This window comes from Balaenoptera acutorostrata, chromosome 10 (assembly GCF_949987535.1).
Source record: "Balaenoptera acutorostrata chromosome 10, mBalAcu1.1, whole genome shotgun sequence".
Classification (NCBI taxonomy): Eukaryota; Metazoa; Chordata; class Mammalia; order Artiodactyla; family Balaenopteridae; genus Balaenoptera; species Balaenoptera acutorostrata.
In genome coordinates this window covers 35,615,611-35,639,529 of record NC_080073.1, presented here as the reverse complement: position 1 = coordinate 35,639,529, position 23,919 = coordinate 35,615,611, and the positions used below count along the sequence as shown (strand labels likewise).

Here is a 23,919-nt window from a genome sequence, read left to right as displayed (position 1 = left end):
CTTCTACTGGATGTCTTGCAGTCTTGAAACATCATGTCCTGGGGTGTGAATTAGAAAGTGGTCATGTCTGAGCCTGCATCAGTGGCTGCCCACCCCCAAGTCCAGTTGCAAGCAGCTCCTGTGGCGTTTCCTCAGGGAGGGAGCAGATGTGTTATCCTCAGACATGAACCACAGATCTTTTTTATTAAAAAGGGGGGGACACCCTCCTGAACCCTTGCTTCCTTCCCAGTTCATTAATACATTTTCAATCTTTGATTTCTTAAAGCCAACTGAAAGTGAAAATGTCCCTGTCCCAACTGCTACACCTGGGGTAAGATCAGTGACTAGTCTCCAGGGGCTGGGCCTTTTCCTTGAGTCTATTTGGCCATGTCGAGTTCTCCGCTAGTTGTTCTGTATTCTCCATGATTGTCCTTCCAGAACAGTGTCTGCAGTGGTTTGCGTTCATCACCAGTGTCCAGTACTCTTGACCAGCCCAGTGTCCTCTTAACACACTAGACCACGTGGACATGCATGTGCTGTGTGGACACAGGGTTTCCCAAGCCCTGTGTTGTTAGCATGTAACTTTCCCTTTCATATCATGCTTTTTAAGGTGAAAAGGCCCTAGAAACACATCTTTAATTCTTACCTCTGCCACCTCTGTTTGCATCTGTTGCTGTTTTTCTGAAAGTGTTGCATGTTCTACTTTCCATTGGGTTTGACCTCTCCATGATAACCCTTCAGAACTCTGAAGAGAGCAATAGAATCTCCATCACCTTTTTCCGTCTTTTCCGAGTGATGCGATTGGTGAAGCTTCTCAGCAGGGGGGAAGGCATCCGGACACTGCTGTGGACTTTTATTAAGTCCTTCCAGGTAAGAGCCATGCCAAGGGCTTCTTTGTCTTTGAAGATCATATGTAAGTCAGTGGTTGTCCCCTGCTGTGGAGGATCCAGACTCCTTTCTGCAGGACCACTGTGACCACCTAGGTCCAGAGAGGACCTGCAATGCTGAGGAGACGGGCCCAGCATTGCTTGGATAAATCAAATAGGATTACTTGCTTAAGGAAGCAGAAGAGAAAGCAATAAGGCCTGCAGCTGAGAAATCTGCAGCATTTCTGAGATGGGTAGATATATGGGGCTCCCCGCACCTCAGTCCTCCCCAGGATGCCCGGGATGAATGCTGATGTCTGAGAGAGGGAGGGTCCCAACCGACCCCTGGAAGCCTCATCAGGCTGCGGCAGTCCTGTCCGTCGGCTAATCTAGATACAAATCAGAGACTACTTGGCCTTGGCCAGCACACCATCCTCCGTCCTGGGTTATCCAGTGCCTGGGAGGATTACAGAGTGAAGGGCACCTAGGTATAAGCCAGGTCCCCTTTGTCATCTATGGCTTTCCAGCCTGGTGCAGCCTGGTTCTTGGCTGTTCCAAACAGAACCCAGCTTCTCCTGTACCTTCCAGCATCCCACCCTAGATGTTCTGGTCTTCTGGACTTACTCCGTTGGGAAGGGGGGCACAGATTCTTATTAAGAGGTACACCGCATGGGGGAGTTTGTAGATGTGCATGAACTTTAGAAAATGAGTCATGGATCTTCGTTTCTTTATCTTTTGACTTTTTAATTCAAAAGTAGTAAATGCTCACATTAACAAATTAAGTTATTTGAAGATACACAAAGAACAGCCCCATCGGCTCTGAGGAAACTGGTGGTAATATCCCAGGAAACATTTTTCCACAGTGGGTAGAATTTTAACAGGTAAAGAGGAGAAGGGGGCTTCCCTGGTGGCGCAGTGGTTGAGAATCTGCCTGCCAATGCAGGGGACACGGGTTCGAGCCCTGGTCTGGGAAGATCCCACATGCCACGGAGCGACTGGGCCCGTGAGCCACAATTACTGAGCCTGCGCGTCTGGAGCCTGTGCTCCGCAGCAAGAGAGGCCGCGATGGTGAGAGGCCCGCGCACCGCGATGAAGAGTGGTCCCCACTTGCCGCAACTAGAGAAAGCCCTCGCACAGAAACGAAGACTCAACACAGTCATAAATAAATAAATAAATAAAAGAACGTGAATTAAAAAAAAAAAAAAAAAAAAGAGGAGAAGGGTTGGCATCTGGGGAAGGAGGTAGGTCCAGAAACTCAAAGAAGGGAAATCGCAAGTCCTGTTGGGGAAAATGAGACTGTGGGGGGAGCCGGGATACAGCTCTGAGAGAGGCAGGGCAGGTGGGGGGGCCTCGAGCAGGTGAGCCTTGGTCCTGGAAAGGGGTTAAATCCTAGACGGTTGCTATTAATACAAAGTACAAACATTTGTGAATGAACCGCTATAAAAATAGAATGATTCAGGCAATAATGTCATTCTTACATTAAACTTCTTTTTAAAAGTTTTGGTCACTATAAGATGAACTCATGTCACAGAGACATGACCATACATGACCATTCATGTCCATAAAAATTGAGAAACTATGCCAACAAAATTCTTAAACATTTGCTCGTCTAGGGAGAAAACGCATACTGGTATGGCAAGGACAGCCTGAAACTAACCCTGTGGGACTCTGTTAACCAGTCCAGTTGTCAGGATGGTGCTACTGCACTGGGCCAAGCTGGCAGTCACAGATCCAGAGCTGGCACAAGTCGGAAGGCTTTTTAGCCACTGGGTTTCTGATGACCTTTCTCAGATAGGAGAGCAAGTGGAGGCTTTATGCATGTGAGCTTGGTCTTAAGTTTAACAATCTGGGCACTCCCTGGAGGCGTGCCAAGCACACAGTAATCTTCTGTCACTTGAGATGAGGGAGACAAGCAGTTGAGGAGCCTTGGATTAAAAGACCAGTGGTGGGCTTCCCTGGTGGCGCAGTGGTTGAGAATCCACCTGCCATTGCAGGGGATGCGGGTTCGAGTCCTGGTCCAGGAAGACCCCGCATGCCATGGAGCAACTAGGCCCTTGCGACACAGCTGCTGAGCCTGTGCTCTAGAGCCACTGAGGCCCGCGCACTTAGAGCCCGTGCACCGCAACGAAGAGGAGCCCCCGCTTGCCGCAACTAGAGAAAGCCCGCGCGCAGCAACGAAGACCCAACGCAGCCAAAAATGAATAAATTAAAAAAAAAAAAAAAAAGACAAGTGGTCTGACCCGACACGTGTGCTTATATTTGATGTTCCTAAGGAGAGCCCAGGCTTGGTGACCACACAGCTAGCTCCTTTTCTTCCGTGGCCCAGCCCGCAGCTCCGCGGTTCTTTCGGAAAGAGTGCATTTTAAGAAAGGTGTCTTGCTTTCTACAGCCACAGCCAGAAAGTGGTTCTTCCCCTCTGACCCAGTAATTCCACTCCTAAGGCTTCACCCTAAGGAAGTACTTAAGCAGATGCAAGGTGATTTTGCATAAAGATGTTCCTTTGCAAAAGAGCCCCTTGCCTCCACCCCAAACACGCCCACAAAAGAAAGCGGAAGCGATCTCATTGTCTAGCATGTTGGAATTGTTTCATCAATTACAGTAGTTTCTGAGAGCGACACTGTTTAGGATTAGGACGCACTGTTAACAACTGTGGAAAGCACGTCGTGCCTGCAGCTTCGTAACCCGAGGTGCGCGTGGGCTGCTGTCCTCAGAGCTGAAGCCGTGCTGCTGGGCTGGGGTTTAAAAAGCTCTTCCTCACTATTGATGTCCTTTCAATGTAACATGGAAAAGAATAGAGCGTGTGCCCCACGCGGGCCTTCAGTCTGCCCCCAAGCCATCCGGGGGCACAGGATGCGCGCGCTGAGCCAAGCGCTGCTTCTCTTCCAGGCGCTCCCGTATGTCGCCCTTCTCATCGCCATGCTGTTCTTCATCTACGCGGTTATCGGCATGCAGGTACGCCCCAGCACCTCTCCCCCGGGTCTCCTTTGCTATGTCGCCCCAGATCTGTGGCAGGCTGTACCTTGGCCAGGTCGACTGGAAAGACAGGTCATGATTTTTCAGCCAGACGCTTTGGCTGCTAAAGAGCTATAAAGATGAAAAAGACGTGGCCCTGCAGGAGAGATCCTGTGCCAGCGAGAGCCGGGCTCAGAAGGGCAGGGGGAGGTTGGACTATGTCAGAGGAAGCTGGGTTTAGGGCACTCCCCACCCCCAGTCTGGGTCTGAGGGGAGCCAACTGATTGAGGAAACCCATCGTTGATTGTAGCAACAGCAAATGCTGTACTGAAAAAAGCCATAATTGTCCTATTTTCTACATCAAAGTTGCTAAGAAGATACTGAGTGATACAAAAGTCTGTTTATCATCTGAAAGCATTACAAACTATTTCTAGATGCTGGGGCTGAACTGGAACCATTAACTTGCCTTAGAAGCGCCCCTCTAAAAAGAAGCGTGAAATCAGGCTCTTCGGTGGCCTGGTCCTGGCGGAGTGGCTGTGGGATGCTCCCCAGCTCCTCCTGAGGTGGGGAAGGGGGGATAGGAGCTTCCCTAACAGCTGAGCCCTAACACAGAGTGGGCGGGGAGGGGGCAGCGCCTCCTGGAGGAGAGGCAGGTGGAGGAACCTGTGGCCTTGGACCTCCCCAGGGTCCCTCTGCCACGCTCTCTGCTGGTTCAGGTGCAGCCTTTCAGGTAAGGGAGGGCTGTGAGTGAAAAAGAGGTGAAGCATTCCCGCAGCAGAGAAATGGTGGTACGTGCTTTTTAATTCTGAAGGCAGAGAAGCATTTGCAAGTGACTAGGACTTTTACCAGGGGGGTTTGAACGAAGAGGCAGTGTGCTTGAGCCCCTGTAATTTAGCAGCTTGTGACGCCATGGGCCCCACAGGGTCTTTTATGCCATAATGTCCTCATATAAAACTTAACTGGTCGCAGAGAACTGGAAACCACATCTCGCACACCACCCCCGTGTTCACTCAAGAGTCTTTGCCGGCCATCAGGATCTTCGAAAATGTCAGTCTGCTTCTGTGATCCCCACAAGTGAAGAATTTACTGACTTCTCCTGGCCCTTAAGGCAAAGCCCACCCTCCTTCCCATGGCCCACTGGCCCCCCATGCTTGTCTGCAGCCTGGTCTTCGGGCTGCTCGTCACACTCACGTTCTTTTCATTTCCTGGAGCCCCCGGGGCATGTCGCCTCTGCTCCTTTGCAGGTCGTGCTCCCTCTGCCTGGAGCATTCTTCACCCTCCTTGTCACCTGACTGGCTTCTCCTTCCCCTTCAGTTCTGGGCCTTAACCTCACTCTCCCTGGAGGCCTTCCCTGACCCCAGCCCCCAGCCTCAGGGATCCTGTGAGCCTATTCTGTGCTTCCCCGTTGGGCTGAACCAGCCCAGCTCCCATCTGGAGAGGCTGCCTGTCTGGTTACTTTTTGCATCCCTTCCGCAGGGTAGGAACTCTTTGAGCTGAGAATGTGCCCAGCGGTTAGCACAGAGCCCAGCATATCTTAGTGGGATGAATAAAGTGCCAGGCACTCTGGGTATTGACCAAACTTGAGTTGTAAATTCACATATGGAGGGTTTTTTTTTTTTCTTTTTTTTTTTTTCGGTATGACAAAATCTTTTCTTTTTTCCCCTAATAATTTCTCTCTCTAGATGTTTGGGAAAGTTGCCATGAGAGATAACAACCAGATCAACAGGAACAACAATTTCCAGACCTTTCCCCAGGCCGTGCTGCTGCTCTTCAGGTGACTGAGTCCAGCCCGGAGCAAGTCTCTCTGGTTCTGGGCTCCAGAGCAGCAGAGGACCCGGGTTCTTAAAGCAGTTGGTCATGGTGGCCTTTTGTGTTTGTTGGTTTTGTACTATTAAACAGACACGGTAGCATTTTAGTCACAGAGGAATTTTGCAGGCTTTTGGTCATTCCCATTGTGATTGGCTTAAGGTTTTCCACTTGGGAGTTAGTAGGTCTACTGAGCCGCCGAGAAGGTATGGGGTATATGCTTACACATGGGCGCGTGTGCTTAAACAACCAGGAAAATGAAAATTTAGCAGGAATGTAGAGGCCTTTTGCACAGTCAGTGGGGAGCATCCTGAGATGTGCAATTTCAAACTTTATGGGATTGTTTTTAACTCCATTTAATAGCTTTGTAAACAAAGCGCCTTAAAGTGAGAGAACTTTCTAGAAACCATACAAGCAAGTCCTAATGACTGGAGAGCAAGTTCTTTGTAAGTTAGATAGTTTCCAGTTCTTTGCTTTCAACAGAATGAATGGGGATCTAATCAAGTTGTCAGATGTTAGGTCATTAAAAATAATAATCGTTTAAAAATCGTACCATAAGCGTTTAAAGGAGAGAAGACAACAAAACAAACATCCTTTTATACAAAAAGAATTGATGTGCTTGTATCAAGTGACTGATATAAATCAAAGGGAGTTGCAACAGGCCTCCCTTAATGATAGGTAAGTTGCATTTGAAAATAAGTAGGAATTTCAGTGTAGGAATTTTCACTAAATCCAACCGGCTTTCCCCCCAAAGTACTTAGGTTTTGGTCTAATTAAAAAAAAAATTTTTTTTTCTTAAAATTTCTTAAAGATCTAAGCCTCAAATGCCTTCTTCGTTTCTTTGCTTAATCTAAAAAAGGTGTGCGACGGGGGAGGCCTGGCAGGAAATCATGCTGGCCTGCCTCCCGGGAAAGCTCTGTGACCCCGAGTCTGATTACAACCCCGGGGAGGAGTATACCTGTGGGAGCAACTTCGCCATTGTTTATTTCATCAGTTTTTACATGCTCTGCGCATTTCTGGTAAGTGATCAGAATAGCCACCCCACCACCAATGGACACATATTCATGTAGCATTTGGGATTCAGACCAATGACGTTGCCCCGTCAAATAGCTGTGGGGTATTTTATGCTGACGAGCAGTCTAGACTCCACTGGGCCGTCGAGGTTTTGCTGAGCAAGGCCTGTGTTACTAGCAGCTTTGGTGTGAGCAGGGGTTGGGTGCTCGCTAACAGGCTTCACCACCCCAGCTTCTTAGGGCTGCTGGTTCCTTTATAAAAATCTCAAAGCCACTGCACATAGTAGCGACTTATGAGAGTGAGTTATTTGGTGGCAAATTATAACACTGCAGTGTGTTTCAAAAGGACAGACAGTACATTCCCCCCTGCCCTCCCCTGGGCCTATACCCAAACCATTTTGGAGAGCTAGAAGTCTGCCTTTTTCTTAAACGTTCTCTAGAATGAAAGATTTTCAGCCTCTCTAGGAGAAATGGGTCCAAATGTCTTGTGACCCTTATAATTAGGAAGCACTCACTAGGGTTGAACCCAGCTCATCCCGCTACAGCTGAAACTCCCTCTCGATTGGCTTTTACAGATCATCAACCTGTTTGTGGCTGTCATCATGGACAATTTCGATTATCTGACCCGGGACTGGTCTATTCTGGGGCCTCACCATTTAGACGAATTCAAAAGAATATGGTCCGAATATGACCCCGAGGCAAAGTAGGTTGAAAAGAATTCCATCTGGCTTGTGTGGGCTGTTTCTGGATGTTGGGTGTGCTTTTCTGTGGAAGGTGGGATGGACCGAAAGCCCAGGCCTGCTGCTGCTGCCCTGCACCTCATGCCGTACTTTGTCTCCAGGGGAAGAATCAAGCACCTGGACGTGGTCACTCTGCTCCGCCGCATCCAGCCCCCCCTGGGGTTTGGGAAATTGTGTCCACACAGGGTAGCCTGCAAGGTAAGTGTCCTGTTGGCATCCCTGACGGCCTCTCCTGCAGGGACTCCCTGCTTTAGTCAACAAACCCTTACTATGTGACGTTCTGTGGAGCCTGCTGTCAGGCACTGGAGATGCCGAGATGAATGACCTGTGGTTACTGCCCTGGAGGGGTTCTCAGCTGTGTAACTCTTAGGTCACCCTGTCAGCCAACAATAAGAATAGGAAGGGAATTGTGTAATTTGTCACTGGGTAGAAGGAGGGGATGGTGACATTTGCATCAGGTCCAGCAGGAGAGAAGTAGGAGTTTGTCAGAGGGGGAAGGGCATTGCAGAAAGGGAGCCCAGACGTGGAGGCAAGAGAATGGGGAGTCGGTGTGGCTGGAACGCAAGAGGAGGTGGCAGAACGCCTCAGACCCAAGCTGAGCGTAGCTGCGAGGAGCCTTCTGTGCTATGCTGAGTCCCATGGAAGAAACAGGAGTAGACGTCCATTCTAGAAAGTTGACTCTTGGCAGTGGAGAAGTGAACTAGGGACAGGAGAACACCCAGGAGAGCTGTTGCATTATCTCCCTGTGAAGTACCGAGAGCCAGAGGGAAGTGGGCATGGAGAGGAGGGGATGGCTTAGGGATCTACCTAGGGAGTAGAGTGGAGAGGACTTGGTGGCCTGGACATTTCCTAACTTGTGTGATGGTGCACACAGTGACGTGCCCCTCGTGTGCATCCAGCGGTGGCGTCTCGGGGATGGATTCAGATCTCCTGCTGAAACCACACTCCTCCTCGGACGGGAGTTGAACCTGTCCGCACCTCAGATTGAGACTTGAACCCACAACTCCTGACTTAGGAGGGGACTTGAACCCACTGTCTCTTAGTTAAAACCACTCACCTGGTGTCAGGACTTACTGAAACTCAGGTTCTTTTGTCTCGATGTAGAAAGAATTCAGCGTGAGGCAAAGTGGCCGGCAAAGAGTGAGTTAGCATAGGATGCTTGTGAGAGATACAAGCGGGCAGACAAGGGAGCGCAGCCCCGAGAACAAAGAGGGCTACATTTTCATAATCAAAGAAAAAGGGGGTAAGGGAGAAGATCGCCCTCTTCCTCATTTTTGGCTAGACGTCAAGGCTTGTATCCTTAGTTCCTCTTTTAACCCTTGATGGTCTAACCAGGACTGTCATGGCGCTCTTTACATGACATGTATATTAGCAAAAGGGTGGTAACATATACTAAAACATGGTAATTCATCTCAGGTTTTGGTATAATGTCCCCTTTCACCTAGTTTCTTTCCCCTTTCATCTATATTCCTGTCTTGGCTACACGCAGAAATGCAACTCTTCAAGGACCATTAATTCCCTGACTTCATATAACAAGATTCAGATCTCATATCTATTGTCTTGTACTTTAACTACATATGTAGATTGTTGCTTGGTTACTGGATTCTTTTCTTGAGTTGTCTCCCACTGCTTAAACAGTCTCCCAAACTCCCTTAGAATTCCCTTTCTGACTTTAATCCCCTAGTGGGATTTTTTTTTTTATTAATATATTTGGTTGCGTCGGGTCTTCACTGTGGCATGCGGGCTCTTTCGTTGCGGTGTGTGGGCTCTTCGTTGCAGGGTGTGGGCTTCTCTAGTTGTGGCACGTGGGCTCAGTAGTTGCAGCGCACAGGCTCCAGAACGCACGGGCTCAGTAGTTGCAGCACACGGACTTAATTGGCCCGTTGCATGTGGGATCTTGGTTCCCCGACCAGGGATCAAACCCACATCCCCTGCATTGGAAAGCAGATTCTTAACCACTGGACCACCAGGGAAGTCCCCCCCAACAGTGGGATTTTTAAGCTATCTATTTAATTATCCTACTCTATCCCTGTCACCACCTCACCCCATTCCTGAAGTTTTCACATCAGACCATGCTCTCTGTGAGCTCTCATTGAGATTTGTTTTCCTTTCATAGAACTCACATCGAACCACCTTGAGTCAGCTGTAGCAATAGAAAAAGATCCCCCTTTTTAAAGGAGAAATGCAAGATTTGCCTGTTGAAACTCTACCCTATAGAAATCCAGCCAGTCTGTGCAACAACCGGTCCCCTCTTCCCACAGATATAAGGGGATTCGGGGTCAGGGGTTCACCCTACCCCCAAAGAGATGCTGGACTAGCTCTAGACAGAACCCACAGTAAAGAGTGGAGTCTACAATGTATTTCAGGCTTTCAGAGAAATCTGAGCCAAAACTCGTTGTTCCCTGGGCTGGAAGTCCAGTTGGCAAGTCCTTGGGGTCCTTGCCTGAGTCTTTGCTTCTCCTCATCCTGGACTCTGGATGTAGGCAGAGTATAAGCCACAGACGTTGACTTTTTTCCCATAAATTTCCCAGTATCAGCCTCTTTTCTGTTTCCAAGAACAAGATGGGTTCTGGCTCATGGCTGTTATTTTGTGTTTGCATTTCCAGACCCTTTTATGTAAAGGATCTACGTGTCCTTCAGGCACAAAGTAGTCCATTTTGCTGATTCAGGAACTTGCCAGGAAAAGCAAGTGACTGTGCAGGCTCTCCTAGGACTAGGAATTTGGGTGGGATGAATCATGTGTACACAAGACTCCAGTCCCTTAGTAGGGAGGAGGAAAAGTGCTTTAAGATCTTTCTCTTGGGACTCCTTGTCAGCCAAAAGTAAGAAATTTGAAACTGTTAGAAGTTCTAAGTACCACTTATTTAGCACTTACCATGTGCCAGGCACCTGGCTGGAGTCTTAAGTGTCTGTGAGCTCCTTTAACCCTTGCACAGCCCTTTGCTGTGGGCATGGCATCTGCAGTAACTGGGGCCACAGAGAATTTCACTCACCCAGGTCCTCTCCAGCTCTCAGTGGTGGTGTTACAGGGGCGAAGAGAGAGAAAAGAGAAGCAGGATGTGGGAATCCAGCTCTGAGAGACCAAACACTGGACTCATAGAACCACGTGGACTTGTACAAAACACTCCACAGTGGTCTCACCAGGGCAGGGTCCTTGAAGGACACTCCCTGCGTTAGGAAAAGTAATGGACCCTGTTGGTGGAGGACCTTTGTCCCAGGCTCTGTGCCTGGCCCATCATACCTGGTACATCACTTTACCCCCAAACAGCCTTAAGGATGTGCCCAGAATGGAGGCCTGACCCCAAGACACAGGGAGAGCCGGTTAATGAGAAAGGGAGAGGAATGCATGCACAGTAAGTAGGGAGTCTAAAAAAACAAACAAAATGCATCTTCTGAGTGCCCGCGTTTGCGCTTCATGACTCAAGCTTTGATCTTTGTCAGCTCAGAGCTCCTCAGATGGTAGATGCCCCCGCAAATGGCTGTTGAGTTGAATCAAGGGTTGATTAGAAAGGAGATGAGGGATAAACAGAGAACAAACGAGGAAAAGGGCTGCAGCTGTCATCATTCGTTTGCGTTCTATTAAGGGACTTTTCTTTCTTTTTACAGAGACTAGTTGCCATGAACATGCCGCTCAACAGTGATGGGACAGTCATGTTTAATGCAACTCTGTTTGCTTTGGTCCGAACGGCTCTTAAAATCAAGACGGAAGGTGAGCCCTCCCTGGAAGCAGGACAGGTGGGAGAAGAGGAAGGGGAGGCCGTATCCCACCTTGATTCCCATCTGGGCCTCTTCTTGTCAAAGGTGGGGTGCGGGGCGGGGGACACTCCCCTGCCCAGGGAATGGGGCGGTATGTGAAGTGAGAACATCCTTGCTGGCCCCACTGGCTGGACCTGCTTCCCTCAACCCTTCTCCCCTCCCTCCGTGCTTCACCTTATCCTGGAAGGTTGAGAGGTGACTCGGGCCACCAGCAGCCCCGGTGAGAACAGAGAGGCATTGCTGGGCAAAAGAAACAAGGCTTGTTCCCCCCTCTTGCTTTTTGAATTCAGGGAACCTGGAACAAGCTAATGAAGAACTCCGAGCTGTGATCAAGAAAATCTGGAAGAAAACCAGCATGAAACTACTTGACCAAGTTGTCCCTCCAGCTGGTGGTCAGTGCAATTTATTTCCTAAGTAGTTCTTGACCAGCACATTGGTTTCAATGCTAGTCTCTAGGAAGCCCAGCGTGTTTGCAGAATGCTTAAGGTACCAGCCAGAGCACTGAGGCCAACAGCTAAAGGCCCTTCAGCCATTGGTGTAATGATTTGGGGTAACGTGAAGACCATTGCACACAAAGGAGAGGCTTCAGTGAGAAGGAAATCAAGACCCACATGGTTGAAGCCGGGGTTCTCTTGTGGGTGGAGGAATTAATGTTAGGAGAACAAGCTTGCTGCCTCAAAACCAAAAGCCTGTTTTTTTGGTTTTTTGCCCAAAATGAAGTGTTTAAAACTAGTTTTCCTATAACCTTCAACATACTGTTGAAAACTTCTCACACACACAAAAAAGCTTTCAGAAAATGGTGTTTCTGAAATGTTCTTAAGACTGGATCTGCTACCATAATTACCAAAAACGTCCCTTTGTTTAGAATTTAGAGTAGAGACGGAACTAACAGGCATGCTTATTTCCTTTTGTTATCATAAAATAACTGACTAAACTTTTCTCAGATTTATATATATATATATATATAAAACACATATATATATATATAATACAGATACTGTATTTCCATTTTTGTCTAAGTATACATGGACTTACAAGTGGAGGTGATTGTGTTTTGACTTTTATTTTCGAGTTTTAAAGGTGCAGGATCCGTTCGCTCGGTGCCAACATGCCCGCACTTTACCCCCTAGCCCTGGGCACGTTACAGGTGTTTGGTGTGTTTTGTAACCGACTGAAATTTTATAGTGTCACTGCTCCCGCAGCCTCCAGATCGGGCTGGCTCAGGTCCAGAAGCTGAGCCCGGACGGTGGCCTCTCCTTTTGAGAAGGTGACAACCTCTGGCTCTCGGGGGCAGAGAGAGCAGCACGCTGGCCAGCTCCGCTCCCCGGCATGAATCCAGCAGCAGGATGAGCTTTTTGTGGCTGGAGGGAGCCACCCAGAGCTGGCAGGGCCACCGGCTCAAAGCTGGGAAAGATGGCCCACAAAGAAATGATAAGGGGATAAAGTGCAAAACAAAACACTGAAAGAACAAAACCAAAACGGAAACTCCCGCCTAGAGAGAGAACCCTGGCTCTCCACAGGAGAACGGATACTGCACGCTTAAAACGACCCTTTGGTTTTCGTTCTTTTCTTTTTAGCTGCACACCCAGGTGCTCGCATGGCTGAGACGAATTGCTTTTTCCAATCGTTGTAACAATGTGCTTGAGCTTTTTCTGCAGCCTCCATTCCTTTCAAGTCTCAGTCTTTCAGAATATTCTGAAGCAATTCTGTTTTAGGGTGGTGGCATGGAATCGGAGTTATCTCTTGCCAGTTGTATTCCCCTACATGTTTCTCACGATGCAGACGCATGCTTCAGAGTAGCGGGCCCCACCTGTCCGGGGGGACCTGCCTCAATGGCACCCGCACCTCCCGTCTCTCTTGAAACGCCAGCCTCATCACAGCCCAGTCTCTCTCACATCAGCGCCCATCCTGGCAAGTCTCGCCTGGAGAGAGTCATTCGCATTACTGTGAAACTTCCTTTCTTTTCATCTCACCAGAAAAAAAGTCCAGAATTTGGCTCCCTTCCTTGGCAAAGCTGATCAGCTTTTAGCCCTACTGGTCTTCTCACGAAGGCTACGTAGTCTTCCGCTTTCTTGGTCCAATAGCGGGCCCTGGTTTTCTCTCTGTTATTTCTTAGCATGGATTGGGGGGGTTAGGATGACAAGGGTTAATCTCTTCCAAAATGGCAGTAAGACCACTGAGAAACCTGGGACAAAAACAGTGCCTCAGTAACGGATGGAACACTCCAGAAGTTCCATGGCATGGGTTGTGGATGTGCTGGAGCTTATCCAGGTTGAATCTCAAATAAGTGCTCTCGTCACTGAACTTCCATAGGTGGCTTCGGTGGACAGACTCTGGTTGAGTTGCTGCGCAGGGTTGTAACATCTGCATTCACCCTTTGCCTCTTTGTTTTTCCTCTTTTACCTTCCAGTAGACCACTGGGTCCCAGCCTTTCCCACACCGTGGAGCACTTAGAAAAGGAGAGCATATTTACGACCCTCTGGGCCAGTGGATGGGTAGCTCCCACGGCTGAGGGGCTCGGTGTCCCACCCACTGTAACCTGGTCAGAGGGCAGAAAACTGAGCCAGGCCAGCCCTGAACCTGTGACTGGTCGACGTGGGTCGCTCGGGGGTCCCTTACAGACCTGGTGACAGAGCAGAGTAGGTGCCCATCTTAGAAGGCTTTGCCAGCACAGGGGTGATGTGAGCCCCGCTCCCCGCCGAGGTCATCATGAGCTTGATGAGGCGATACTCAGGAATGAGCCCGGAACCCAGGCCAGAATTCCAGGCTCTCGCGGCGCCTTTGGCCGCGGTGACAGCCTCTCTGCTTTCTCCGTGCTGGGCTGTCTCATTTCCCATCTGGCTCTTGCTCGTGTTCTCACCTCCACTCTCGAGTCTCCTGCCGTTTCGTGGATCTTCCCCCCTCCTTTAGAAGTCCCTCCTCCTCCCAGGGGCTCTTCTTTGTCTTTGGGCCTTTGCCCCGGACCTGGATCTTTGGCTCTTTTGCCCTGAGGAGCGCTCAGAGCCGACCCCGTCGCGCTCCGCAGTCCTGAGCCCGGACGGCCTCACTACACTCACTCCTCTTCCTTCCTTTTCTGACCTGCTGTAGCTTTGACTTTTCCTGTTCTTAAGACTCTTCCTGGGCCCAGTTTCAGTAGCTCAGCATCTCAGTGCAAAAGGCCAAGTGACCCTTGAGAGGCCTGCCCTGTAGAGCCCCAGGTGGGCCCCTCTGCCCTGGAGCTGCCCCTTGGGCAGAAACCTGATCTGCCCTCTTCACTGAGTACACCGCCCCCCAGGTTCTGGGCCAGGGAGAGCCGAGACCCTCCCACAGGAGCCCCCTTGGCCCCTCTAGGTTAACACCATCCAGGTGGAAGGGAGAGAAAGGTTAGGCCTGCTTTTGCTGGAAGCATCCCAGCATGGGATGAGGTGGGCCTTCTGTGAGCACAGCCAGTGTTTTTCGTGGGAGCCCACAGAGAAGACTGGAAACCCTGGCCGGCAGAGGCTGGCTGCCCCTGGGATTCTCAGGCCACAGTCGGTCCACCTCCTGCATGTAGCCCGGTGGGGAGGTAGGCTTGTACTCTGGGAGAGGCGGCCCCAAAGGATCAGGTGGCCCTTGTGGTGGAGCAGGGAGGTGGTGGGGTAAAGAAGGAGAGCCCAGGCGCAGGGGTCCCACATCCCAACTCACTTGGCCTGGGGCAAGTCATGGAACCTCTGTCCACTCCCCTCTCGCCTTCCTGCCTCTGGACAGTGCGTTGTTGGACCATTTGGACCCAGCCCGAGACTGATGAGGGACCTGGTTTCACATCTATCCAAAGCCCTAGGCTCACTTCGGTGGCCCCTACACCATTCCCAGACTTGCCGGGCTTGGGTTTAGAAGGTATGCTACACACTTCTCAAGGCTGACCACCGCCAGGCATCTTCTTACACAGTAATACTGAGTAGCTTCTGACAAGGAAGTTGGGGGCCGGGGGAAGCCCAGAATGTCCCAGCAGTGTCCAGACAGGGATACCCCCCTCACGGCCACAGAATGCACCCCACCCAAGAGGGTCCCAGTGTCCCCCACCTTGTCATGCTCTATGATCCATTTCAGTGGATGCCACTGTTGGCAGGTTGTAAAATAACGGTGACTCTGATGGCTCACCAGCCCCCGCCCGCTGGCACTTAGGACCACCCAGAGTGCTCTACGGGCCTCTTCTCCCGATATCCGCACAGCTCCTCCTCCAAGAGGCTTAGGCCTGTTTACGGGTGAGAACGCAAGCCCAGAGAGGCCGAGCCCCTTACCCAAGATGGCACGTAAGTTGCAAGGGCAGCCTGGCCACAAGTGGAGCTGTGCTAAAGCCTGAGGGCAGCAGCCGTTCCTCCTCCCAGCCTCTGTGAACCGTGGTCAGTAGCTCCTGGGGGCCCTGGACAGATGTGGGGGTGAGCAGGCCTTGTGGAGACTCCCGGGCACACGGGCACTGCCAGGGTGGTTTCCCAGGAGACAGCCAGAGCCCCTATTCTGCCTCATGCATCACCTTTAATCACGCTCGGCGGAGTTCCAGCTCCCCAGCCACACACGATGGGGTTGTTTCTGAACAAAGCAGAAATAAGTCAGCTCAACTTTGAGGTTAGTTGGAGCTGTCACTTGCAGTATCGAAAACAAGCAGTTCTGAATTACAAACCAAGAAATGACATGTGGAGACTATTGGCAGAGAATTAAGGGGGCACATGAAAATCTGGGTCTGCAGTCACTTTTCAGAAATGTCCTCTCCTTCCAAGCCTGTCTGTCACCTTTCTGAGGTCTCTATCTTTATCTCCAGGCATTGGGATTTGGATGGTTAATTGTCCTGGGTGTTCGTGGTAATTACACATGCAAATCCCTATGCGTAGGGGTGAAAATATGACCCATGAAGCCTTTTTTTTGTTTTGTAATTTTTATTTTGAATCAGTAACCAAAACGGCACTTCATAGTGTTACTAATATGCTGCTCTATTAAACTCATGACAAGTGTATTATTTTCTGCAATTTTGAGCATCAGTTTATTTAACCGACTCTAATTTTGAGCCTTAACTGCTTTGCACAACCTTGCTTTTCGCTAGATTTAGTCTCCCGTGTCCTAAGCGAGAGCTCAGTGCCTCATGCCCCGTCTTGCCCTGCCCCCAGCCCCAGCCAGAAGTGAGTGTTTAGGCTCTTGCTGCAAATATGCTGATTCGGGAGAGCTCTGTCTGGTCTCTCCGTTTAGATGATGAGGTAACCGTGGGGAAGTTCTATGCCACTTTCCTGATACAGGACTACTTTAGGAAATTCAAGAAACGGAAAGAACAAGGACTGGTGGGAAAATACCCCGCGAAGAACAGCACAATTGCCCTACAGGTGAATTGTTGTTTTGTCTTTTTCTCCTTTTCACTAACGATTTTACGAGCTTATTTGAAATACTAGAGAGCTGACTATTCATGGTTGAACAGTACCGCCAGGATTTTGTTTAAACTGAGATACTGCACACTCCCCCAAATGTGGACTAGCCATTTCTGGGCCACCAGGTAAGTGCCTCCCCCTCCCTGCTTTCTCTGGCGTGCCCCTGCATCCGCGTCCACTGTGGCCCGGCCCGTGGGGCAGGGCCCCCAGGACAGTGGCCGAGGCACACATCCTTGGCGGGAGGGGAGCCAGAGCTGCCCTCATGCCTTGTCTCCCCAAGGCTTCTCCAAAGGCAGCGTCCTCCGAGCAGGCACCCACCTTCCCCCAGCCTCGGGCTCGGGCCCTAGCCGCCCACGAAACAGCTTTCCATCTGAACGCAAGTGCTTTGTTTTGTTTCTGTTTGTTTCTTACCCCACTGCTTGTTGGTTTTCGGTCCATCTCAGTAACATCCATCACCTCCTAGTGCATGTGTGCGTGTGTGCGCGTGTGTGTGAGTGTGTATGCGCGCGTGTGTGTGTGCGTGTGGTGTGTCTGTCTCTGCGTGTTGTCTCCTGATGGCCGTGAGGCTTGCTGTGCAAATGCTGTTCTCTCTCGACCCAGCCAGCCTCTGGTCCCTTCACCCGCCCGGGCCCCGCCCAGGCTCCTGGAGGGGGGATGTGGTTTCAGGAACCTCTGGTTCTAACTCGGGTCCATGCATTCAAGGGTGTAGAATCCTAGGTGAGCCCAAAGCCCTGTTGGGAAGCAGGTGTGTGGGGAAAGGGAGTCCCAGTGGAGACCTGCACGAAGAGGGGCTAGGAAGGGAAGTCTGTGAGTGCTGTGACTGAGAAAGCAGAGTGGAGAAGGAATGAGGAAAAGATGCTAAGGACTATAAAAATGGAACTACAGAGGTTGGCAAGCTGTCAGAAACAACTGTCCAAATTAATCAAAAGCCCTGTCATCTCTGCTGTCCGGAGCATGTTGAGTCCATTATGCATAAGATAAAGAACTTTTTCCTTTATGTCCCTGTTATCACCATTTGTCTTAAACTGGGCCTTGTCGGTATGGGTAAGGTTCAACATGGAATAGTCTTTTGCTTTTTTTCTGGGGGAAAATGCCCTGCATTGTCTTGTGTTCTCAGTGATGGTAATTACCAAAGTGAAGGCTTGTCTGTGATCTCGCTGAGAGAGAATGAACATGAATGACAGTGAACGCGTGAAGGAAGGAGGGTGGGGTGTGTGCATATGGCGGGTTAGGAGATGACCTTGTGTGACAGTGACCTGTTGATTCATCATGCAACCTGGGCTCTGCCCAGACAGTGATGGGGGCTGGGGTGGGGAAGGATGGATGCTGAATCTGACCAAAGACAATTTCTGATCTTTCTTCCTCTGATCACATCTCCTAAAGGGAGTTCAGTGAATCACAGGCTTGAATAGCTGATTGCCATCTCAGCCTGCAGAATTTGAGTAAAGCTTTCACCTCTGACCCATCCAGTTTACAAAAGTGGCAGCCTTTCTCCCGATCACAGCTCACAAGTAGCCTTAGAGAGAAGCAAACTGAAGAGATGTGTTTGCAAACTTTGAACGGGTCTGGTCCATACGTTCTAGAGGGCGGTGTGGCCAGACTGGGTGCAAGGGCAGGGAGTGATGATCATGTTTCTGCAGGCTCTTCCCTAGAGCAGCGCTGGGCCTGGACGACTAGGGGGCCAGATTCCAGAGTGTTGTGATCCCCTCCTTGTAGGGAACTGCTTGCTGTTCTCAGATTCTAGTTCGTGGGGCTTGATGACTTTTCTGGAGGGGGAAACATACTCTTTCATGGATGGCTGTGTCGCAATTTACAGTAACCAAGGCAGCGCTGTGCTGAGACCCTTCTGTTTTCTGCGGAAGGCATATACGATGACCATCTGGATACAGGGTTATACCTTTACTGAGTCCCCAAGGCTTCCCAATTAGATGGCTTCAGTGCTTGCTCTGGTGGCTGGGTATAGTGTTTGGATGTTTTAAAAACCTGAACAACAACACATGGCTACGTAATTAATAATCACATTTCATGGGTGGGTTTCACTGAGTCTTTAAGTTGAAAGTTCAAATGATGCTGAAGCTACATTATACATCATGGGTTAAAAAGATTCTGTTACATTGTGTCACAATAATGTTTTTCCCCTGGACATTTTCTCATTTCATTGTTTGTAGAAAGTTTCATTTCCTTGGTGAAATTCAGATATCTCCGGTTAGATGCCAATATCAACACATTTCCACGTGGTTCCATTGGGAGTTGAGGCTGTGACTGTAATTTATGTTGAGTACCCAGCCTAGTAAATTGTGTTCATAATCTTGACAGATACATTCTGAAAATGCATTTGATTCTGCAGCAAACATTAAAAACAGAAAATTTTTGTTTCCCTGAAGGATAGTTCTCATCACATTTTTGGCTTCCTGTGCTCTAGAAAGGGCTTCAGATGTGATTTGTCACTCTACATTTAATTAGCACGACGAGGCACTTCCTTTCTGCCTTGAGGAAATATTACGTGACGATGTGGCAGTTAGGGAAGCGGGGTCAGATGGCAGTGGGAGGAGAAATGGATCAACCGTGGCTCTAGGATGAGTACACAGATCCTCAAGAAAGCTCCCCAAGGTGGGCACGGCCTGTCGAGAAGTGGGATGAGTTGCTTCTCCCTGTGCCAGGGGTGCCGGGAGGCTGAAAGCCCAATTACTAATGAAAAGTGGAGTGTGGGCGTCAGGTGAGCACAGCAGTCAAGACATAGGCCAGTGCGTGCTTGTGCTGCGTAGGGTGCAGTCTGTCTGAGCAGGGTCAGAGCTGGTCCACGTTCTCTGTCCCCCGCCTCCCCCCCCACCCCACATTGGAATGGTTTCGGAGGGCACACAGATGCACTCTGGTTATCAACTCTGTGGGCTCCATCTGGTCTCCCTCTGTTCAGACCAACTGCAGGGCCCCTTCTACATGAAGGGGGGTGGCTTGAGGAGCTCCTGGATCCACGTGTGGGTAGGAGCTTGGCACCTGGTGTCCTCTGGCCTCTGTGGTCTGAATGAGTGTGCAGTTTCCATCCGTCCATCCATCTTCATCATTAAAGCCAGCCTTCTCTCCAGCCCCTCTCCAGAGGGAAGCAGAGAGAAGCTGCATCAGGCTTTGCTTTTTTTCTCTCACTCATCCCCCACATGCCATATTCACTTTAGTTTGACTCAGCCTTTGCTCGTCATCCATTGTTGCTGCATCCCAGTGACCTGCAGATTTCCACAAGGAGCAAGTAAATAAAGGAACACAGCTCTGCAGCCACGAAAACTCTGTCCCCTTCCCAGCAAATAGTAATGCCTCATCAGATCTTCCAGATGAGGACTGCAATATACAGACGCTAATTAGTCCAGTATCTCACGGATTAGAAAAAGAAAAAAGATCCCAGAGTGGGGAAAGTTTTGTTCATTTCTTTTTCTTTCAACGTTCAAGGATTTCCTTTTTGCAAAAGACACTCCGGTGGACTGAGGGGAGACTGTCCCCCACTTATCCCAGATGGGAGCCTGCCCGTCTTCAGGACAGGAGGACTTGAGAGGGATAGATTTTTCTTTTCTTTCTTTTTTTTTTTTTCTTACCTGTTTGGAAGTTGGGTTTAAGGAGGAGACCGTCATTTCCGGCTTGTAAAGAATTAGGTGGTTAGGTTTTATAATGTGAAAGCCTGAGCTCTAGCTGGCAGGTGGTGGTGTAGGTGGCCCAGTAGAAATGTGGGTGGTGGACCAGAATCTAATGACTCTCAGTCCCTGATATGGCCCCCTCGGAGAGGCTCGGGCATAAAGATAGAGGAAAATGGGATACTCCACAAACATTGAACCTGTAGAATATCCCACACCTGTTATCTAGTCTAAAAATTAGCAAGATTTTTTTGTCTTTTTTTTAAAAGCATGATTCCATCTAAAGCCATAAAAAGGCTTTTTTTTTTTCTTTTTTAATCTAAGAGAAGAACAGATGCTAACAGATGAGATTTCACTGGCTGATTCATTTGTTTCAGATGCTTGAACGGATGCTTTAGAATTTTCTGCCTGAGCTACAGCACCAAGCTCGTTAGTCGGAAGGCGTTTGTGGCTAAGGCCTTGAAAGGGAAAAGTCTCAAGTGGGCTTATTTCTACTGAAACAGCATTTCGGGAGAAATGCAGGAAAAAGCAAACCCAAGGCCCCAGAGAGACCCCTTCCAAGCAAAGCACTCCTCCGGAAGGTGGAAGCAGGGCCGTGGCTCAACTGCGGAGCCGTGGTCTCCTGTCGTGGACGCTGCTCGTGGTGGCTCCTTTTCATGAAAGGGAACGAGCAAGGCTTAACAGTTTTCCCTTCCAAGCAGAGACTCAGAGAAAGGGAAAGAGTGAGAGAGAGCAAAGGAGGGGGGCAGCCGCCCCACAGAGAAATGAAATGAACACAACTTCCTGATGCTGGCCAGTAAAAAAAAAAAAAAAAAAAAAAAAAATTATTAAAAAGATTAAGCAGACCTGCCTAAGGTGGGCAGCTGACTCCATTCCAAAGTCCTGCATCCCTAGTTTACCTGAACTACCAAAGACTGGCAGGCCCCTTGGCACTGGGCTGACAAAGTTCCTTTTATATACGCCAGTCCGTCATGACCTCCTGACCATCCAGCTCCACTCTCTGCAGTGACCAGTGCAGGATGCAGGGAGATGTGGACAGGACAGGAAGCTCAGACACCCCCATTTAAACTAACACATACACCTGCATGCCCAAACCAACCCAGGCGACACCTCAGGTTCCATCTTAACGCGTCCACGGGAAATACCACCACACCCAAACCTCATCCGACATTGTCCGTCTTTAATTCAAAGCCAGTCCGGGGATGCCTCTTTGGAAGCAGTGTGGTCCAGTTTCAAGGACACTGGGAGTCAGGGAACCTGGGTTCTAGTCCCAGTTCCAGCGTTCACTTGCTGTGTGACCTTGGGCAAGACACTTAACCTCTCTGTGCCTCAGTTTCCCCCATCTGTAAAATGGGGGTAATAATGTCGACCTACCTCACAGGGCTGTTGTGAGGAATAGCTAAGTGATTGTAAAGCACTTTGAACGTATAATTGCTTATTATTAAGACTACAACAATAATAATATCATATGCCTGTTTACTACCAGAACTTTAAGAAATTCTTGTTTTTCTTTGACCTCTTCTCTGTTCTGTAGTGATCCATCGAGAAAGAGAATTCTCCCCTTTTTGAGATATCTAGGAAATGCATAAAGATGTAAACAGAAGTAACTCTTCAGGTTGTTTTCTCACATCTTACAAAAAGTAGATTTTTTGCACAAGAAGTTGCTTCGAGGGGGGGGGGGTCCCCTCTGAAATTCTCAGCTGATTCCAAGCAGTAGTCGAGGAGTCAGTACACCTGATGCTGAGCCCAAGATACCCAGAGGTATTCAAAAGTAACCTTAGTGCAAAACCTTGAAGTTCCTGAAATGTCTAGAGAAGAGAAGGGTTACAAGCCCTGGTCTGTGCAGACTGGAGGCTGTGTGCATGTGTGCGTGTGTGCAGGGCGTGGAGAGCCCCAGGATGTGGGGAAGCCCAGCTCCTGGCTGTGCTCATCCACAGCCAGGCAGGGTGGGGGAGCCGTGTAGCCAGTGGGAAGAGTGGTGCTAGCAGAAGTCCCCCAGGCCCGTCCTATGCATGACTGAGAGTGTCCCTCCCAGCCTGGAGTGATGTCTTCTGTGCTGTGACCTTTGTTCCACTTGGGAAACAGGCCTGACCCCCGATTCTGTTCCCATGTGTGCAGACTGTCTTAAGTCTAGGAGCTCGTGGTGGGTTTTCTGGGTTCTCACAGCAGAGTCCATGGGGCCAGAGAACAGGGTTGACCTCTTCACACAGCACCATGGGTGGTGGCGTGGGCGTGGGGGTGACCCCTGTGAAAATGTTGAAGCACAGCTGTACCTGCTAGTTGACAGCTGTGGCCCCCAGCACTTTGAGTCTCCTCACCCCCTGCTAACATCCCAGCCCTGCACCAAACCCCTCTGTGATTCAGTAACTAAAGGGCGAATGCCTGGTGTAGTGGGGACCTCTGGGAGCCTATTGTGGTCTGAAGGCCCACCTGTGCTCTGACTGGGTAGTGCCTGGGATAAACCAGTTATGAAGTATGTGGTGTAGCATCCCTGAAAAAGAAGCTGGTCAGCTCTATGGGCACAGGTAAGGAGTTTATCCACCATCACAAACGATCCCTCTGTCCCTGACCGACTCTGATGTCGTTTATTAAACACTAAAGGGAGTGTATGTGCTCACCCCCGCCCCCGTCTGTGTCACCCCATCTCAGAGGCCCACAGTGACCAGCTGTCTTCTAGATCTAAGTCTCTATACACCAGAGCCTCAGCAGAACAGCTCTAAGCAATCCATGTGGCTGGTGTCTCCACATGCCTTTCTGCACAGTCCTTCCAAATAAGTAGAAACTGGAAAACAGTAACTTTCTAGGTGGGATTTACGGAGCGGTCTAAATGGAACGTGAGAATCTTGCCCCACGTGGGCCTGGCTGTGTGCTGAGTGACAGCCCTGGTGGTGGCTGGTGGCTGAGACCAGTTGGTGAAGGACAGCCAGACGTTGCGGGGGCCACCTCCCGCCTCGCTCAAAAGGGAAACAAGGCTTCCCTGGAACCTGATTTACAGTCCAACTGCAGACACCTCTGTCCTTTTTCCTAAGACCTTAAAAGAAGAGTATAGCTTTAAACGTAGAAAAGTTGTAAAAGACAAGTCAAGTTTAATATGTCAGATTGACAGACTCCGCAAACTCGGTGCCCAACACCAGAATCCACGGTGCTAAACTCTTAAGCTCCTGGATGGAAGACACAGTGCAGGCCAGAATCCATCGTAGGGACAAAGATGTAGGATCAGGCCTCAGGCTCCCCTTCGATAGCTTATTCTATGGTGTGACCTAATTAAAACTTCAGTTGATCCACAGGATTATTGGGTACTGGATTCTCTACTCTTAAAGGCAGGAGATCGTTCCTCTCTAAGAATAGTAATTATTATTTTCAAAAGTCTTTGAGACGATAGAATTACTAAAAGTAAGGAAAGTTACATTATGTCATCACAAAAGGTCTTAATTACCGTGGCGTGTTATTGACTAACACCCACCTAGTAGCCCTCTTTAGCCCAAACGTATCACGATTTGGTTATCCGCAGGCAGGAGCTGGCGAACACTCATGGTTCCTGGGTTGGGTAGGTACCTGCACGAGTTCGTTCTGCCTGGCATACCGTAGCCCTGAGAGGGGTGGCTGTTTGGGGTAACGGGAGGGCACATCATTCTAAGGCACAGTGAAGGCAACGCATGCCAAAGGCTAACTCAGAGAAGTCACGAGAAGGACGTTTCTTCCCAAAGTAGAGAAAGGTCGGGGGAAATCACAGGAATCCTGGATGGGGGAAGAGCCCAGCGCCAGGAAAAGATGGTGTTGCCTGTCTGAGGGCGGGTTATCATCAAGTTCTCAAACTT

The 23,919-nt window shown here is 49.6% G+C and overlaps 1 protein-coding gene across 4 annotated transcripts in view; it reads left to right on the top strand.

Moving 5' to 3' along the window:
* Nucleotides 1-23,919, top strand: part of CACNA1D (calcium voltage-gated channel subunit alpha1 D) — a 322,525-nt gene that overhangs the window by 281,361 nt on the left and 17,245 nt on the right. For 2 of the 4 annotated variants that reach the window (XM_057555477.1, XM_057555478.1), the window contains 10 exons: nucleotides 266-310; nucleotides 721-849; nucleotides 3,732-3,797; nucleotides 5,480-5,571; nucleotides 6,463-6,622; nucleotides 7,192-7,319; nucleotides 7,458-7,554; nucleotides 10,963-11,065; nucleotides 11,403-11,504; nucleotides 16,312-16,442. In XM_057555477.1, coding sequence (XP_057411460.1) covers nucleotides 266-310; nucleotides 721-849; nucleotides 3,732-3,797; nucleotides 5,480-5,571; nucleotides 6,463-6,622; nucleotides 7,192-7,319; nucleotides 7,458-7,554; nucleotides 10,963-11,065; nucleotides 11,403-11,504; nucleotides 16,312-16,442 — 1,053 coding nt within the window. The remainder of the gene's footprint in view (nucleotides 1-265; nucleotides 311-720; nucleotides 850-3,731; nucleotides 3,798-5,479; nucleotides 5,572-6,462; nucleotides 6,623-7,191; nucleotides 7,320-7,457; nucleotides 7,555-10,962; nucleotides 11,066-11,402; nucleotides 11,505-16,311; nucleotides 16,443-23,919) is intronic. The other 2 variants (XM_057555475.1, XM_057555479.1) reach the window with 1 other exon arrangement.